This window comes from Oryctolagus cuniculus, chromosome 8 (genome assembly GCF_051225735.1).
Source record: "Oryctolagus cuniculus isolate XC-2025 breed Fujian yellow rabbit chromosome 8, ASM5122573v1, whole genome shotgun sequence".
Classification (NCBI taxonomy): domain Eukaryota; kingdom Metazoa; phylum Chordata; class Mammalia; order Lagomorpha; family Leporidae; genus Oryctolagus; species Oryctolagus cuniculus.
The window spans coordinates 123,803,059-123,822,640 of NC_142874.1; the positions used below are offsets into that span (position 1 = coordinate 123,803,059).

At 41.1% G+C, this 19,582-nt stretch overlaps 1 protein-coding gene across 12 annotated transcripts in view; it reads right to left on the minus strand.

The window, feature by feature from the left end:
• The window catches only part of SLC4A4 (solute carrier family 4 member 4), a 378,301-nt gene that overhangs the window by 216,377 nt on the left and 142,342 nt on the right, over positions 1 to 19,582 (minus strand). For all 12 annotated transcript variants that reach the window (XM_089301672.1, XM_089301671.1, XM_089301675.1 and 9 more), the window contains 1 exon segment: positions 8,508 to 8,643. In XM_089301672.1, coding sequence (XP_089157798.1) covers positions 8,508 to 8,643 — 136 coding nt within the window.

The following is a 19,582-nucleotide window of genomic DNA, read 5'->3' on the forward strand; positions in this document are numbered from 1 at the left end:
TATCTCTGCTTTTCAAATAAATAAACAAATATTTTTAAAAAATAATAAAAACCATGACTTCAAGTAAGTTTTAAAAGTACATTTAGAAATTATAAATCCCAACTAGGTTGGATTTATTAACATAGCATTACTCAGCAGGCACTGTGGCTCACTTGGCTAATCCTCCGCCGGGAGGAGCAATCCTCCCAGTTGCTCCTCTTCCAGTCCAGCTCCCTGCTGTGGCCCAGGAAGGCAGTGGAGGATGGCCCAAGTGCTTGGGACCTGCACCTGCATGGGAGACCAGGAGTGGGCACCCGGCTCCTGGCTTTGGATCTGCGTAGCTCTGGATGTAGCGGCCATTTTGGGGAAAAGGAAGACCTTTCTCTCTGTCTCTCTGTCTCTCTGTGTCTAACTCTGCCTGTCAAAAAATTTAAAAAATAAATAAATAAATAAATAAATAAACCATAGTATTACTCATCTTCCCAGACAGCACCAGCCCCTTGGGTCAAGATTTAGCCATGAAAGAATGAAAATGTAAAGTCTCAACTAGCCAGTTTCTTAGAATTTATATTCCTAAGGGATAAGCATTATCAGATTAGCATCTATTTCACTTTGAGTTCAGTAATACTGAATGTTGTGATAATGTCATAGCATGGCTAAACTCAAAAGGGGAATCCTAGGGTAATGCCTATTAAATTCCTTTTAAAATGAATTGCTCTAATTGTTCAAGGAACTGATGATACTTCTAACATCTGCATTTATGCATGACAGAATGGCTTGCTTATTTAAATAGATTGTCTGTAGGTAGTTTCATTCCATAGACTCTACATGCTATGTGTCTCTTCCTCACATATCAAGGACGAACTTGGAAAAAAAAATAAAGCAGAGTGCTACTCAATTCAAATGAGAGCCCATTAAGGAGAAAGCTAAGGCAAAGGTACCAAAGTTCAGCCCACTCAAGTGCCAACGAATCTGCAGAGGTGCTTTAGAGCCATGTAATTACGTTTTTCTAAAAAAATAGACATTTTTACTGTAGAGTGTACTAAAAGCCACTATCTACCCTTCACAATAACTATGAAAAACCATATATTTGCAATAAGTTTCCTACTTTTCCTTTTGTTTCAGTACTTGACATGGACAAGAAAATTAATTTCAGGAGGTGGCTTTTTAAATGCTTGCAATTACAAAACCGTTGTAACCTTGAAGGAGGAGTTTATTAGGTGAAGTTTATTTATTCTCAGCTCTTAGAAGAATAACCATAAAGTCCTTTGCAGTTAAACACACTTTGAGTGACTGCCAACCAAATGGTATTTCACTCCTTTGTTGAAGACACAGAAGGCCAACTGGGAATCACTGCATTTTGCAATTTTCCAATCATATGATTAAAAGTAATTAAGGAAAGACAAGACCTCGAACTTAAAAACATGCCAGTTTTTCAGTGGAAAATAGACATGACCTTTGCACTAGACTACAATCCAACTAAATAAACCAATGGCAAGAGTAACAACTTTCTTGCTAACTTGCTAGGGACCAGAAAAGATGATGCTAGTACATACCTGGGATAAATGATGTTTTTAAGAACAATTCTTAAATTTTTCCATCAACTGTAAAAGCTATTGCATACAATTACTTATATATAAATGCATACTCATGTAATTATACAGAAGATTAAATTCCCTGGGTCTTTTTCTTACAGAAAAATAAACTTGGTCTGAAGCAGAATTTCCCAAAGTAATCCAGTAGAGAAAAGAGAGATACATCAGATTACTCTTGAACAAAGAGTGTTCTCTCTCTCTCTTTCTCGGGGCCCAAGGTATAAATGCCTGTGTTGGTGTTCTGTGGTCATGTCTTTAAAGTTCCAGAAGTGGAAAAATCTTTTTTTTCTGCCAAGGGACATGGGATATTTGTAACATCATTTGTAGGCCATACAAAATTATCCACTTAAAAATTATCCTGCTATAAATTTTGAGTCTACCATTACCTTGGCAGAGTCAGACCAAATGATTTTGGAGGCCTTAATATGGCCCACTGGTTAGGTGTCCTCACCCCTGCAAGTTCTGCAGAGGTGAGTTGGGTCAATCTACCAAACAGAAGCACAAGCAGGTGCTCATCTGTGCTGTCCAACCAGAAGGGCAATGCCAATAACCTTTCCATCTGTTGACCTGCCATTGCTGAAACCTGCGATGGCAAATCTCTTTATCCAGGTTTGGCAGGACACTTTCCACTATTCCAAGGAGTGATCTTTAACACACATTCATCTAACAGGGATGAAGTCCTATACTGTTTATTTCGAAGTTTACTGAAGGGAAGCCAAAAGCTGAGAATCATTTTTGCAGATATATTCCTAACTCAAATAAATAAAGAACTGGACGGAGGGTCCCCTCCTCCTACTTTGGGCTATCACTAAAGCTGGGCCAGTTTGCTTCACGTACCCATTAGCCACTGCCAAGGGCCCTGAACATTCTCAGCAAGAAACATAGGTTTCTTCATCAATTCCAAATGATTTCATTATAGTGACTGCTAGGTGACTGAATGCCATTATTCCAATCACCCAACATTCAGAAGTATCCTTTTGAAAAGAGTGACATTCTCTGTGATTCTAGGGATCATACACATTTATCAGGTCTGATAAGTCTCCCCTTTACGATTTCATCTTCAACTTGCGCTCCATTTGAGAAAGCCCACTGAAAACTGAAAATTCAAAGTTCTAACGTTCAGGAAAGAGAAAAACAGGGAAGGGATATGAAAAGGAGGGTGGAAGGAGGGGCTATGAAATTAAACTTCACATAAACAAAGACTTCTCTTATCCATTGTGTTACATGATTACTGTGCTTTCCAAGACTTCAAATAGGACATCTCCTCCATTACTGAAACAATTCTTCTTACTGTTTGAGGCACAGGGCCAATCTGAAATCCCTGAGGAAAAACTAAAATCACAGTAATGCTGAGGCTCAGTGTAGGGTATTTCTGGTCGAATAAAATAATTAAACTGGAAAATATGAAAATTTTAAAAGTACATCAAGGTTCGATTGTGTTCTGTGAAGTATAAGTTCCCACTAGAAACTACCTTAACCTTGTCAAGTTCAGAAGGTTAACTCTCTATGGAACAAAACAGTCTACAATTGGGGTTTTCATAGGAAAAAAAAATCAAATTCACAAGAGAGCCAGAAAAAGATTCATACCACATCTTCAGATATTAAATGAAGGCCTGCTAGCACTAAACTTTTTATTAGTCTGGTAGGTTTGAGAGCTTTTAAGAGGTGAGAGGAAAATCTATCATATCTGGAAACTGGCCATCACAAATGGAACTCAAATTATTACAGGGGAAGGCATTATGGCCATAGATTAGAACATTCACATCCCATACTGGAGTGCCTGGTTTGAGTCCTGGCTACTCAGCGCTTCTGGTCCAACTTATGCTATTGCATGTGGAGGCAGTAGTTGGGTTCCTGCCACCCATGTTGAGTGATCTGGATAGAGCTCTAGGATGCTGGCTTTAGCCTGGTCTAGCCCTAGCAATTGTGGACATTTAGGGAGTAAACCAGCAGATGGAAGATCTCTCTTTTTATCCCTCCCTGTCTCCCTTTATCACTCAGCCTTCCAAATAAATCGCTTAAAAAATTACTACAAAACATTCTGAAGCAGAGTATGTCATAGGAAGGAAAGACTGCCAAAAAGCTGAACATTTCTACATGGAATCATCACCTCCAAACTTCTCCATAAAATTTAGGCAGAGCAGAAAACTAAGGATCAAGATCTGATTTCTCTATTACTTTATCTAATCCATATGTCTTGAGTGTGGTCTGTGAACCAGGTTGGTGTAGAAAAACTAGAAATATGGTGACAAGCAAAACAACTAAAAGTCCCTGTTATCTAAGAGCTTTAATTCAATTGCAAAGAGAGAATAACAAGATATCTAATATGCTACCTGGTGGTGAGAGCTAAGGACAAAAATAATGGAGGAAGAGTGATAGGACGTATTGGGGAAGGTTTCAGTTGCCAACAGGACAGCCGCTGAGAGGTATTTGAGTAAACTCCTTAGGTGGGTGATGAAACAAGCCATGCAGGTAACCGCAGCAGTGCACGGTGGGAAGAGCGTCTCAGAGGGGAAGCCACGTGCAAAGCCTGTCACAGAGGACCATAACTAACCAGTGGGACTCAAGTAGACCAAACAAGGGGAACAAATAAACGAGGTAATGTTAAAGAGATTGTGATGAATAGTTTATGAGGGAAGTAAGGTACAAGGAAACCTACTAAGTAGCAGGCATTTGCAATAATCTACATGAGAGATGATGATAGCTTGAACTATGTTGTGGAAGTACTGAATTTGAGATGTAATGAGATATCTGAGTATGTCTGAGAGTAAAATAAAATTTTCCAATTGACCAGATAGCAGGTGTGGAGAGAGACAGGAGTCAAGGAAGATGCCAATGTTCAGGCTTAAGCAACTAGAAGAATGGGATTGCTGTAAGAGGAACCGATCTGGACTTCAGTTCTAGGGATGTTAATTTTGAGACTCCTATCAGCCCTCCAATTATTTGATCCCAACTAAATACAGAAATATATCTAGGGGGCTGGCGCTGTGGCACAGTGGGTTAAAACCCCAGCCTGCAGCACCGGCATCCAATATGGTCACCAGCTTGAGCCCCAGCTGTTCCTCTTCCAATCCAGCTCTCTGCTATGGCCTGGGAAAGCAGTAGAAGATGGCCCAAGTCCTTGGACCCCTACACCCATGTGGAAGACCTGGAAGAAGCTGCTAGTTCCTGGCTTTGGATCAGCTCAGCTCTGGCCATTGAGGTCATCTGGGGAGTGATACAGCAGATGGAAGACCTCTCTCTTTCTGGCTCTATTTCTCTCTGTAACTCTTCTGTCTTTCAAAATAAATAAAATAATTCTTAAAAAAAAAAAAGAAAAGAAATAAATCTAGATAAGGACTGTGAATGCAGACGTCATAGGTCCTCTCCTGAGCTTTTTATCACTGGTAAACTGGGTGCTCAGGATCTCTCCTTCCACAGCTGTCCTTCTGTCAGAAAGAGGAATTATAATAAAACTCCAACTTTGGTCAGTCAATATTTGCAAGAAAGTAGTATATTCAGGGCAGTTGTTTCTAAGGTAAAAAGTCTGTAATTAATCACACATTCAACAAATATTACTAAGCACTTATTAGGAACCAGGCACTGGGAAAACTAGTAAACAGACAAGATGATCCTTGTCTTCAGATCAATTAAGGCGATGCAGGAGAGCAAGTGCACAGAATAATATCACATATACGGCAATTTGGAAAGTCCTACATAACAGAAGTATAAATATCTATTATATAATTACACAAGAGTGAAGACCATGTGAGTAACTTTTCTTCCTGAACAACTTCCCCTGACACACAAGGCTTCCTTTCCAGCAGTACAACCTCTTGGGGACCAATTAGGCCACCAAAAACGCACATGTGCTCTCAAAACAGGCTTTAAGGATGCTAAAGCACTCAAGGACATCTTCATCTTTAAGAGCCTAGAAGGAAACTACTATGGCCACCTCACTCAAAGTTGAATTGCCTATACAACAGATGGTCATCCCTCTTCCCTCTGGGAACAAGGGTTGTGTAAAATAAAGTGTAGTCTACAGTTGACTGAAAGAAAAAACAAGGAAGTAGACCTGAATTCTACTTTATGATAATTAATCACACATAATCTCAAGATGAAAATAAGAATCTAAATAGGTCCTAGAGTCACAAGAATGAAGTTTTGGAACTGTAAGATATTTACAGTGTTAGACTGCAACCTCAATATGACTCTCACTTGATAGAATGGGAAACTCAAGCTCACAACGACCATGTGACTTGCTTGAAGCCAGACAGGTAGTGAACAGCAAAGACAGGACTCAACCAAAATTTCACTCAATTCAGGCTATACCAGCACAAGTCTCACTCTGCATTTTTCTACTACAAAGAAGGAAAAGGAAGAATTAGATGGAGATACTAGTAAAAGTTCTTGCTTTGAAACCTTTTGGAAAATCTTTTTTTTTTTTTAAAGATGTATTTGTTTGAAAGGCAGAGTTATAGAGGGAGAGACATGGTGAGAGAGAGAGAGAGAGAAATCTTCTAAATTTATAGAGTTCTCGTAGTATACAAGCTATTGGTTCTGAGATAGGAGAGTAAGAAACAATAACTTTATCAGGGAAGATGTCCCAAAAGGGCAAAGAATGAAGAGCTCCAAAAGAGGACATTAAAGACGAAGTGGAAAAGTGCTATCAAAAGCTTTTTAATTAGAAGAGGAAACTATTAATTAGCTGTGCAACACAAGAGTTTAACAAGCATACCCACTGGAGGTGTCTATTAAAAGAGAATCACCCAGCAAATGGAAAATAAAATATTTCAAAGTTGGGTCTCTTTCCTTACCACATAGGCCAGGGTGACATGTAATTTTTTTTTTCAGAGTATGGTTTAAGTTATGGGAAATAAAAATTCTCCACAGGCTCTACTAAATTTTTTAAGAGCAAGTGTTTCTGTAAGACTGAGCTACCTAAAGATTGTTGGTATAAAATCAAAGCTCTTCACCATTTATCAAATAAATTAATTTATGAAACTTCTTCAGTATTAAGATACCAAATGGATGAAGACATTCAATAGTACTTAAAGTTGTGGAAATAATAATAAATTCATAGCCTACAAAGCATAAATCTGAATAATAAACCACAACAAATTCAATTAACTTCATGAAGACATGAATATAAATGGTATAATGTATGAAACTTTTACAAAAAAGCTCTTTCTTCAACCCTTAAAAGAGCCCTCATCCAGAAAACAAAAGGCTATTGAGTTACTTCTTCCTTAGAGCTCATCTGCTCTTACCATCATAAGTGATTTTTTTTAAAAAGCTTAATTCTAGAATGTCCTATCTAGAACCAGAACAGCAGATATAAATCCATTTTCCATCTAGAGCCACAGAAGAGGACATCTACCTACTTTTACTTTATTTTTCATAAACATAATGATTTGGTTTTCCTCATTCTTCAGATTGTAAGATACTGAATTGAAATCACTTCAAACTTTTGTACAAGATATAGAGATGCATGTTATAAGCTCCCTTGGCTCACTGCTATACTCCAAGTTCCTAAAACAGGCCTAATAGATACTATACATTTAAGAAAAAAAAAAAAACCTGGCTGAGACGCAGGGTCTGGTTCAGTGGTTAAGATGCAGATAGGAAGGCCTGCACCCCTTATTTGAGTGCCTGGGGGATTCAAGTCCTTTTTCTGCTTCTGATTCAACTTTCTGCTAATGCCTACCCTGGTAAGCAGCAGATGATGGTTCAAATATTGGGGTCCCTGGTCCCCATATAGGATAATCAGATGAAGTTCCTCACTTCTGGCTTGGGCCTGGCCCAGTCCCAGCTGCTGAACCAGTAGTTGGAAAATCCCAATAACTAGCTTTCTTTCTCTCTCTCTCTCTCTCTCTCTCCCTCTCTCTCTGTCTCTGTCTCTCTGTTGCCTTGTCTTAAAAATAAAAGTGAATAAAACTTTTTTTTAAATACATGAAAATAGAAAACAGTGGTTGAACTGAATTCAAAACTACCAAAGATATATCTTAACATTATTTTATTTGTGAAAATGAAATCATTGATATCTCTGAAATAATGATGAGATCAAAAGCTGCATTATATCAAAGTCTTTATATTACACAGTTATGTGTCACAAAAGATTGAGGCTGGAGTACACAATTAAATCAACATGTGAAAAAAAGCTCTGCTAATCATGAAATTAATGAAACTTTTGATGCTTGCGCAATTATTAACTTACAGAGCAATTCAATATACATACACACATATGCAGATAAGCATATATGGCATAATTATACATACATTACATGTTTCTATCTTACATAGTTTACCTAGCACACGTACATATTATGTGTAGCAGGTATTACTATCCACACTGATGATGAAACCAAAGTGCAAAGAACCTGAATATGATGCAGCTAACATGGAACAGGGTAAGAAAGTAAACTGAGGTGTCTAAACTCCAAGTTCAGGTAAACCTTCTACTTGCATTCAACCAGGTATTAAGAAAATGCCAGGTCTTTACTTGAAATAATGGCAACTGCTTGGTATCCATCACTGTCTGTACAGCCTCTCTCCTGGAACAGGAACTCACAAGATACCTAGCTGCGTGCAAGCTGTGGAAACACATCTCTTCGCTGCCATCATTGGCTCCTTGACTTTATTATCTCTTAAAATATTTGATCACTAAATAGCACAGAAATTGAGATTGATATCAAATTCCTTATAAAAGTCAAAATTATAATAATGCCCAACAAAGAATAATGCTCAATAAAGCAATGCTCTCACATAACATAATGGACGCCCAACATCCACATCAATGTAAAAGAAAGAAACGGAATCACGTATTCTCCTAGCCAACACTAAGCTCACCAACTGTTCAAAGTGCCAAGGCCAGCAGAGGCCCTCGCAGACTTAACTACCTTGTCCTGCACTTGCTCCCTGGGTCAATACTGCTCACACCCAGCCACGCCTCACCTCGCTGTCTCCTTCCACTCCATCTCCTGCCCATCCACGGCCAGCAACTCGTCCAGTTCGGTGAAGAGCTGAGGGGGTGCTGGGCTGTCATCCTCCTCCCCCAAGATGAATCGGATGCGTTCTGCGGCAGGAGAGACTGCAGAAGTGAAAATACTGAGGTTAAACATTGGCTGGACAACCCTGAGGAAAGTGTAGCTCCGGGCTCTTCCTCTCTCCCCAAGGTTATTGGGCTTCCCCTCCACATTTTCAGTGGACATCTTTCTCGCTGAGCCTCTCTTATCCCTGATCTAAAGGTTAAAAAAAAAAAAAAAAAAAAAAAAAAAAAGCAAAGCTTTCTCTGTTTCTTCACTTCTGAAATGCGTCTTAGCTGTCCACCACACTCCAGGACAGCACACCAGGTCTCTGTAATGTGTGGAGAACCTTTAACCCTCGGATGAGCTGAGGTCCAACCTCACGACTTCCCTTCCCTGCCCACTTATGACCCATCCAAAATTATTACACAGAAATCTGCATGGGCCAATCACTTGTATATACAGCAGTGGGAGGTGCAACAGAGCACCCCAATCCTGAGTTGTTCCCGGGGCCCCGCCTCCCACCCAGCCCAACTCTGTCCAATGCCTCAAGCCCACGCCCTCACAGGCTCCTCACCGCCTGTAACTGGCTAACTGCAAAGCTGATGAAGGAATAGTTAACAAGATGGGCCTCTTCTTTACATAATGGCAGGACCCAAAAATGTTACACTTCAGTGCACTTGAAAAACAAGCCCAAGTAAAATATTGTACACCTGAAGAAAAAAACCACATTTTCCAACACTCTTAAGCACATAATTGAATGCCCTACTAGCTCCTTTTGACCCCATCTCCTGAAAATCATGTAATGAAAATTTAACTAGAATTTCCTCCAGGTCGTGGGTTATTTTCCCTTTCTTAAGATGGACAGACAGACAGATGAGAAGCATTTGGAAATGAATGATCATATTATCAAACTCGGGTTCATGGATATTTTATAATCTATAGTCCCTGAGTAACACTAAGAACGGTACATATGTGTAAATGCCCTTAACACAGATATGGATATTTAGCTACATTTCTGGAAATATGAGGGCATTTCAAAAATTTCATGGAAAATGAAATTAAAAGATTTTGCCACAAAATCATTTCATAATTTCCATGAAATGTCTGAAGACTCCTCATATATGTACACAAACAGCCTAATAAAGCAAGAAAGTCCTTAAGATCTAAAAACTACTATGGCTAGGACAGAATAGAATTTCATAAGTCAGTTAATATCAGTTAACATGCCCATGACCTACACTGGAGTGATCTGAGTTCAATGTACAGCTCCAGCTCTTGTCTCCACCTTCCTGCTGGAGGCAACAGTGATGGCTCAAGTGGTCAGGTCCCTGCCACACATGTGGGAGATCTGGATCGAGTTCTGGGCTCCTGGCTTCCACTCAGCCCAGTTCTTGCCATTGTGGATATTTGGGGAATAAACCAGTAGATGGGAGTGGGTTCAATCTCTCTCTCCTTTCTCTCTCTCTCAATTTAAAAATAAAGTTAAAAAATCGAAACTATAAAAAATAAAAGCATTTTCCATAAAAAATGTGCACAAAAATTTGTATTATGAAAGAATTGTGCATGACTTTCAAAAATTTTGTACCAAAAAATTTGTATTTAAATTTCATTTTCTCCTCACATTTTAAAATACTTCTGCATATCCATGCCTAAAATTAATTGATTCTTTTTGTATATGCTTGAAAATCTTCCAAAATAAAAAGGGAAAAATAAAAAATAAATAAAAGTATGTCCTGTAAGACAGCAATTCCACTTAAAAGTGCATTGTTTCTTTCCATACAAATAACAGTTTTTTTGAAGATTTAGGTACAGAGGTGACCACTGCAGCATTTTTCATAATTGAGAAAAACAGAAAAATTGTAGACGTCCTTAAAGGAGGATTGGTTAAACAAAGTGTAGTAAAACTTTACAATAAAATATCATGCAGTCATAAAACATGCAGCCAAGATTGCTGTGGATTTTTCTACATGTATGGCATATAAAATTAAATGAATAATAAAAAACTCAGGCAGAATGTGACCACACTTTAGTAAAAGAAAAATGCATATGTATATCCATAAAATACATCTTGGCATTGAAGCAGCCTTCACTGTGCTCGGTTCTAATCTGCATGCATTTCAGTTACTATAGTTTACTTAAATAACACTAGTCTCTCAACAACACAGTTAAAATTTCAATTGACACTGGTTTTGTTTGTTTGTTTGTTTTGTTTTTTTTGTTTGTTTGTTTTCGACAGGCAGAGTGGACAGTGAGAGAGAGAGAGAGAGAGAGAAAGGTCTTCCTTTGCTATTTGCTCACCCCCCAAATGGCCGCTACGGCCAGCACACCGCACTGATCCGAAGCCAGAAGCCAGGTGCTTCCTCCTGGTCTCCCATGGGGTGCAGGGCCCAAGCACTTGGGCCATCCTCCACTGCACTGCCAGGCCACAGCAGAGAGCTAGACTGGAAGAGGGGCAACCGGGACAGAATCTGGCGCCCCAACCAGGACTAGAACCTGGTGTGCTGGCGCCGCAGGCAGAGGATTAGCCTATTGAGCCGCGGCGCCGGCCTGACACTGTGTTTTAATTGCAATTGCATGAAGTAGAAAGTCTGCTGCTAGCTCTTCAGTACATTAATCACTATAGAGCTAGCCAATCATGTGTATCGTGATCACCGACCAATCATGGCCCTTCATACAGTCTCTCAGAGATGGGTCCCTGGAGGTTGCTTAATTCACACACAGATAGCAACATCTGTAGTTGTGCTGTTTTCTTGTCTCCCAGTGATAAGCTCACATGACATGGATCATCAAAAGAGGGAACTGGCCAACAGATATGAAAGTACAGCACAGAAACAAAAAAAAAAGGTGAAATTAAAAGTTAACTTTATATCAAATATCCATGGAGTTATGAAGATACTTTCAAAAGTCCATGGGAAATAAGAATAAAAGATAAGTTTATTTTGGTGCAAAAAACATTTAAGTACATGCACAGTTTTTTCTTCCATGAACTTTTTAAAGACAACCTCATATGAAAGACACCATTGACCATCGAACATTCACAGGGCTGCCAATCACCATCTGAGAGACTCTGGACATGCAGAGGCAGGCTCATCGACAAAAATAAGAAAAGTGGTTATGATGAAAAGGATGACAATGTCTAACAGGAAAGTGACACTGCCAAAAAAACTTCCTGTTAAAAGAACTCTACAAAGTATTTCTTGACATAAATAGCACAAAAGATAAAATGTTGTATGTTGATTCAAAATCAGAGAGCATGACAATTTGTCTAGACATTGAGAAAAACATGCTTGGGACCAGTGTGGTGAGACAGCAGGTTAAGCCTCCACCTAGGATGCTGGCATCCTATATAAGCACCAGTTCCCAGGTCAAGTCCCAAGCTGCTCTGCTTCTGATCCAGCTCCCTGTTAATGCACCTAGGAAGGCAGCAGAAGATGGCCCAAGTGCTTGGGTCTCTGCCACCCATGTGGGAGACCTGGATGGAGATTCAGACTCTTGACTATCGCTTCACCAAGCCTACTGCAATTATCTGTGAATTAGTAAATAGAAGATATATATCTCTCTCTCCTCCCTCTCTCTCTTTTCCCCTTTCCTTCCTCCCTCTCTCTCCTGTAATTACCTTTCAAATAGATAAATAAATCTTTTAAAAGAAAAAACCATGCCTGCTCTATCTCATAAGTTGTACAAATAAAGGCAAGCAGTATTCAAATTGATGATTTCACACAAAAAAAACCACTTGAATCCCAATGTTTCTAATGTTTTAAATTACTGCATATTAAATAAATATTAGTTTCACTGTGACTTTTCTCATTTTTCTATAGCCAAGAGCAAGAGAGATCTTACAGATATGAAAAGTTTGAAGGTCAAGGAATAATAGCAACTTTTGCCACTGAGTGTCAAAATCACTTTACTTAATACCAGTTTTCATGATCAATTATTATGATCCTGCACCACTACACAAAGCAAGGACTAACTGTGTAGACAAGAATAATATACAGGGGCCGGCGCCGCGGCTCACTAGGCTAATCCTCCGCCTAGCGGCGCCGGCACACCAGGTTCTAGTCCCGGTCGGGGCTCCGGATTCTGTCCCGGTTGCCCCTCTTCCAGGACAGCTCTCTGCTGTGGCCAGGGAGTGCAGTGGAGGATGGCCCAAGTGCTTGGGCCCTGCACGCCATGGGAGACCAGGAGAAGCACCTGGCTCCTGGCTCCTGCCATCGGATCAGCGCAGTGCGCCGGCCGCAGCGCGCCCGCCACGGCGGCCATTGGAGGGTGAACCAACGGAAAAGGAAGACGTTTCTCTCTGTCTCTCTCTCTCACTGTCCACTCTGCCTGTCAAAAAAAAAAAAAAAAAAAAAAAAAAAAAAAAAAAAAAAAAAGAATAATATACAGATATAAGCTAGACAGGTATATCTTAAATGTTACAGAATTTACTTCTCTGATTTATTTTAATTTCTTCCACTTATTTTTCTGTATAATTCATTCATGTATTCACTCAGCAAATGTTTATTGAGCACTTTCTGTGCCCTAAATAGGCTTTGTCTCAGGCTCTGAAGATAAAGCAAAGAACCCGACAGCAAGATCTCTGTCCCTACTGAGTTTACATGTAAGTGGAAAAACCTACGTCAACCAACTAATTAACTCATTTATTAAATGAATAAATAAATTAGTACATAAACCAACACAGGAAAATACTGGCTAAATCTAACTGCTTACAGAACATTAAAATAAGGTAACTGAATAATTCTGATACGGTGTGCAATAAATATGTTTTATTTCTATAATGAGGGGAAAATGACTTTTAAATTTCTTTTAAGCATTACTTAAAGCTTTTATTAGAAATATCAAACCTTCACAGAAGTAGAAAGTATAATGAAATCAAATGTATGTTTACAGAGCTTCAACATCATGAGCTCAAAGCCAATCTTGTTACATCTATACCCCTCTACTTCCCTGCCTTCCAGATTGTTGCGAAGCACCTACTGGACATCATAAAATTTTGCACATCACCATTTCAATATATGTTTGTAAGAGATAAGGACTTCTTTTTAAAAACCTACATTACCCTGGCACAATTAAAAACACCAAGTCCTTAATATAATCAAAGATCCAGTCAGCACTGAAATTACAAATAATATCCACTTTTAAATTTCTTAGTACTATTTGGAGAAAATTTAAAAAAAAGTTCCAGGGCTTTTGCTTGAAAACACTGTCAATGTCTTCTCATTCAAGAAATGGAAAGGATAATTATTTTAAGGAATTAGGGAGGGCATGAAAATGAAAAAAAAAAATGGCAGGCAAAATTTAGAATCTGGACACTATTTCTGAGTATAGTATTCACACTGCTAAAACGTTTGGTCACTTTATTCATAGTGATTCTGAAACTGACAATCACAAATTTGATTGACTTTTCATCAACATCCGACATCCAAGATCCCCATGGTAAAACCAGCCTGTAGCAGGAAGAAGTCTAGGGTTAGACAATCAAGTCCTTGTATGTTCCTAAAGATGCAATGCAGGTTTGGCCCCATCTCTAACAGAGAAGAATAAATGTTTCTCCAGCCCACATAACAGAATCTCCTACTGCATATGTCCCCGTTCAGCAATAAGCCACAGAGCATTACCCTGTGGTCTGGCATTCCAAACTTGGGCAAACATGAATCATGATTTATTAGACAGCAACTCAACAGTGGCTTCTGCAAAATGGAATGGAAGAAGTCTGTGTCATTAACTCCAGGTCTTACTTTCTAGGTACCATGCCTAACACCTTGCATGGGGTCTTATTTATTAAATATGGGTCCCTAAGCAACAAGTGTCACCATGCCTTGGTGATTAAAATTCTAAAACTGCATATCATAAACTACTATGCTACTCTAATGAGTTTCTTCCCCCCTTGCTCTCCTAAGGTTTCCCAGGAATTGGAAGTATAGACCATAGCAATCTGCATAGTGAACAATGACCTATGGGAAGGCCATCCTCCATGTCCAGCAAATACCCTTCCTCACTGTTAATGTCACTCTTAACACAAAGATACCAAGAATGGGAGTCCCTCAGTAAACTGTCAAGAATCCATTGCTTCCCCTAACCTTTGATCATATAGGGAAATGAACTAAACATAATAGACAACATTGCAGACTTCATCCTAGGATGAAGTACATCAATCCTAACCGTTCACAAAAGCAAGGATCTCTGCCTTATTCAAACCAACAGCAACACATTTTATCTAAATTACTTGTTTGGACACAAACCAACCTTTATTATGTAACTTTTGTGGATAAGCCTTCTCTCCCCAAGGAGACCACCAAACTCCCAAAGCAAGGTCTATGTTTCTGTGTGCTCCTCAAGGGCCTACACAGAAATGTGCATAGAACAGCTACTTTGATGTTGAATTAGTAAGTTAGATGGGGCTGAAAAAGCTTGGATGTTGTTCAAGTACATACAAACATAACCGCTTGTAAAAGGAAGCTTCCCTGAAACAGGCGGCCAGCATTGTGGCTCCATGGTTTAACCCACCACGTGCAGGGCTGGCTTCCCATATCTGAGCAGCGGTTTGAGTCCCTGCTCCTCTGCGTCCTGTCCAACTCCCTACTAATGCTCCTGGGAAGACAAGGACTGGGGTCCCTGCCACCCACATGTGAGACCAGGATGGAGTTCCAAGCTCTAGGCTTCGGCCTGACCCAGCCTGGCTGCTGGGGCCAGGAAGAGAGATAGATTCGTTCTCTCTCTCAATCTCTTTCTCTTATTCTCCCTCCGTCCCTCCCTCTATATCACCCTGCCTTTTGAGTAAGTAAATCTTAAATATCCAGCAGATAGATTCATTCTCTCTCTCTTTTTCTCTCTTTCTCTTTCTCTCTCACTCCCTCCCTCCCTCCTTCTCTGTCACCCTGCCTTTTCAGTAAGTAAATCTTAAAAAAAAGACACCTAAAACAGAAACAGAAAATGTTTTGAAAACTGTCCTCATTCTTTCCCCCTTAATCCAACTTAATATTAGCCACATATATCTAAACTATAGGAGTCATTCAAGGTTGAATAAGCTTCAGATAAAAGAATAAGCACCTTGGGAAAGTCATTTTCCTCTGCTAGAGGAAATCCTCCTGTCCCACACCACTCCTAATCTGCACTTCTGGGACATTTAATACCCACCTGCCTCATGTTCCATTCACTGCGGTACTTTGTCTCTGTACCTGTCATCACTGAACCACCTGGGTCAACTCTCAGCTAAACTCCTCTTGCAGCCTACTTCAGACACAGTAAAGTAGCTGTTTCCCTGAGAAACAGCAACTTCCAATTGGTAACTTAATTAATGAATAGTTTTTAATGTAGGTGATAAAATACTTTTTAATGTAGGTTATACACTATTTGTTGAAAAGTAACAAAATATTTTTAAGATGAAGTTCCTGTCCTTAGAAACTTATGGGTATAGGCCGGTGCCACGGCGCACTAGGCTAATCCTCCGCCTTGCGGCGCCAGCACACTGGGTTCTAGTCCTGGTCGGATTCTGTCCTGGTTGCCCCTCTTCCAGGCCAGCTCTCTGCTGTGGCCAGGGAGTGCAGTGGAGGATGGCCCAAGTCCTTGGGCCCTGCACCCCACTGGAGACCAGGAGAAGTACCTGGCTCCTGCCATCGGATCAGCGCAGTGCGCCTCTGGCCTTGGCGGCCATTGGAGGGTGAACCAATGGCAAAGGAAGACCTTTCTCTCTGTCTCTCTCTCTCTCACTGTCCACTCTGCCTGTCAAAAAAAAAAAAAAAAAAAAAAAAACCTTATGGGTGTAAAAATTTTTAAAAAAAATAGAAAATATACAATAGTAAAAATGTAACTTGCAAAAAAGATTTTTTTTTTTTTGACAGGCAGAGTGGACAGTGAGAGAGACAGAGAGAAAGGTCTTCCTTTGCCGTTGGTTCACCCTCCAATGGCCGCCGCAGCGCGCTGGCCGCCGCGGCTGGCGCGCTGCGGCCGGCGCACTGCGCTGATCCGATGGCAGGAGCCAGGAGCCAGGTGCTTATCCTGGTCTCCCATGGGGTGCAGGGCCCAAGCACCTGGGCCATCCTCCACTGCACTCCCTGGCCACAGCAGAGAGCTGGCCTGGAAGAGGGGCAACCGGGACAGAATCCGGCGCCCCGACCGGGACTAGAACCCGGTGTGCTGGCGCCGCTAGGTGGAGGATTAGCCTAGTGAGCCGCGGCGCCAGCCTAAAAGATCATTTTTGAATGGTTATATAGTACCTGCATTGCATTAAATGCCTTCCATTTATTATATTATTTATTGTACACAAGGCAATGAAGACAGTTTCTGTTATTATTCTCTTATTTTACTCTTCTATTACAAATAAGGAAACTGAATGTTAAGACATAAGCGACTTGGGGCTGGCGCCGTTGCTCACTTGATTAATCCTCTGCCTGCGGCGCCAGCATCCCATATGGGCGCCGGGTTCTGTCCCAGTTGCTCCTCTTCCAGTCCAGCTCTCTGTTGTGGCCCAGAAGGCAGTGGAGGATGGCCCAAGTGCTTGGGTCCTGCACCTGCATGGGAGACCAGGAGGAAGCACCTGGACCTGGCTCCAGGCTTTGGATCGGCATAGCTCCGGCCGTGGCAGCCATTTTGGGGGTGAACCAATGGAAGGAAGATCTTTCTCTCTGTCTAACTCTGTCAAATAAATTTAAAAAAAAAAAAAAGAGAGAAACTCAAAAGAGGTAAGGGGCTTTCTCAAGAGTAACAACTAGTAAGAGACAAGACCTCAAATCCTGGGTCATTGTCAAGCCTGTTTCTTAGCCGCTCCACTCTAATGTGTGACCTCCAAGTTGTAAGAAATTACCTTAATTAAAACACAAACATGGAGACTGTGCTGTGTCATAGCGGGTAAATCCACCTCCTGCAGTGCTGGCATCCCATATGGGCACCGGTTGGAGTCCTTCCTGCTCCACTTCCAATCCAGCTCTCTGGTATGGCCTGGGAAAGCATGAGATGGTCCAAGTGTTTGGACCCCTGCACCCACGTGCAAGACCGAAAGAAGCTCCTGGCTCCAGCCTTCGGATCAGCACAGCTCTGGCCATTATGGCCATTTGGGGAATAATCCAGTGAATGAAAGAACTATCTCTCTCTCTCTCTCTCTCTCTCTCTCTCTCTCTCTCTCTCTCTCTCGGCAGGCACCATGGCTCAATAGGCACACCAGGTTCTAGTCCCGGTCCAGGCACCGGATTCTGTCCTGGTTGCCCCTCTTCCAGGCCAGCCCTATGCTATGGCCCAGGAGTGCAGTGGAGGATGGCCCAAGTCCTTGGGCCCTGCACCCCATGGGAGACCAGGAAAAGCACCTGGCTCCTGCCTTCGGATCAGCGCAGTGCGCCTCCAGCCTTGGCGGCCATTGGAGGGTGAACCAATGGCAAAGGAAGACCTTTCTCACTCTCTCTCTCTCACTGTCCACTCTGCCTGTCAAAAAAAAAAAAAAAAAAAAAAAAAAAAAAAAAAAAAAAAACACCTCTCTCTCTCTGCCTCTGCCTCTCTATAACTCTGCCTTCCAAATAAATAAATAAATCTTTAAAAAAAAAAAAAGACAAAATGGTCAGATTGCCATATGAGCACAGCCAGTAATGTGTTGGATTTCAGAGGCAGAATTCGCGCATATAAAACATCCTAAAGTAAATTAATTGAACACTGGGGTCATTATCCACCAAAAGGCAATTTGTGAATGTGCCCTTTATTTTCAGGCTGGGAAGCATCCCACTGTGGCTACCCTGCAGGCTACCAAAAAACATAATTTTTATTAGAAATAATGGTCATAATGAACAATTCATATTGAGCATGACAAGTCTACATATAAATTCCTTTCAGTGGGCTAATTGAAGACTTCTAGATTTTGCATCTCCTTAGCAAACTCCACAATCTCTCAAACCAAAGTGTAAGAAGAAACAACTATTTCTGTAAATTACTAATGTGCTACTATCAACTGATTTGCATGGTTGTCCTTTCAAATATTCATTTCTGTCCTCCGGTATGAGACAGAAGCTTGCAGGTAGATACTGTGGTGATTAAAACTATCATAATTTATCTAATTAGAGACTACTATAGTACTCTAAGGGTACAATTAAATGGATTAGGGTACTTCCAAAAGCTCATAGAATGTGGAATGGAGAGATAAATTTATGCATAGTTTTTTCATAACACATATTCTATGAATTTTTGAAGCTCCCCTCATACACACCAAATCCTCAACTCCATTTTCACATTTTTAAGTATAAGAAATGACAAATAGGTACAGGCATTTAGAGTAGCCCTTAAGATGCCACTTGGAACTCCTGTATTCCATACCCAAGTCATTACTCAAGTCCAGGCTCCACTTCCAAATCCAGCTTCCTGCTAGTGCACACAATTGAGGCAGCAGGTAATGGTACTGGTGCTGAGGTCCTTGCCACCCATGTGGAAGACCCAGATGGAGTTCCTGGCTTGGCCCAGCCCTGGCTGTTACAAGCATTTAAACAACAAGCCAGTAAATAGATGAAAATCAATCTCTCGGGCCGGCGCCGCAGCTCACTAGGCTAATCCTCCACCTTGCGGCGCCGGCACACAGAGTTCTAGTCCCGGTCGGGGCACCAGATTCTGTCCCGGTTGCCCCTCTTCCAGGCCAGCTCTCTGCTGTGGCCAGGGAGTGCAGTGGAGGATGGCCCAGGTGCTTGGGCCCTGCACCCCATGGGAGACCAGGAAAAGCACCTGGCTCCTGGCTCCTGCCATCGGATCAGCGCGGTGCGCCAGCCGCAGCGCACCGGCAGCGGCGGCCATTGGAGGGTGAACCAATGGCAAAGGAAGACCTTTCTCTCTGTCTCTCTCTCTCACTGTCCACTCTGCCTGTCAAAAAAAAAAAAAAAAGAAAGAAAGAAAATCAATCTCTCTCTATCTCTCTCTCTCTCTCTTCTCTACCCCATCCCCCTCCCCTCCCCTCCATTTCTCTGCCTTCCAAGTAAATTAAATAAATAAATTTTTAGGGGCAAACAGTGTTAAGCCACCACTTGGGATGCTCAC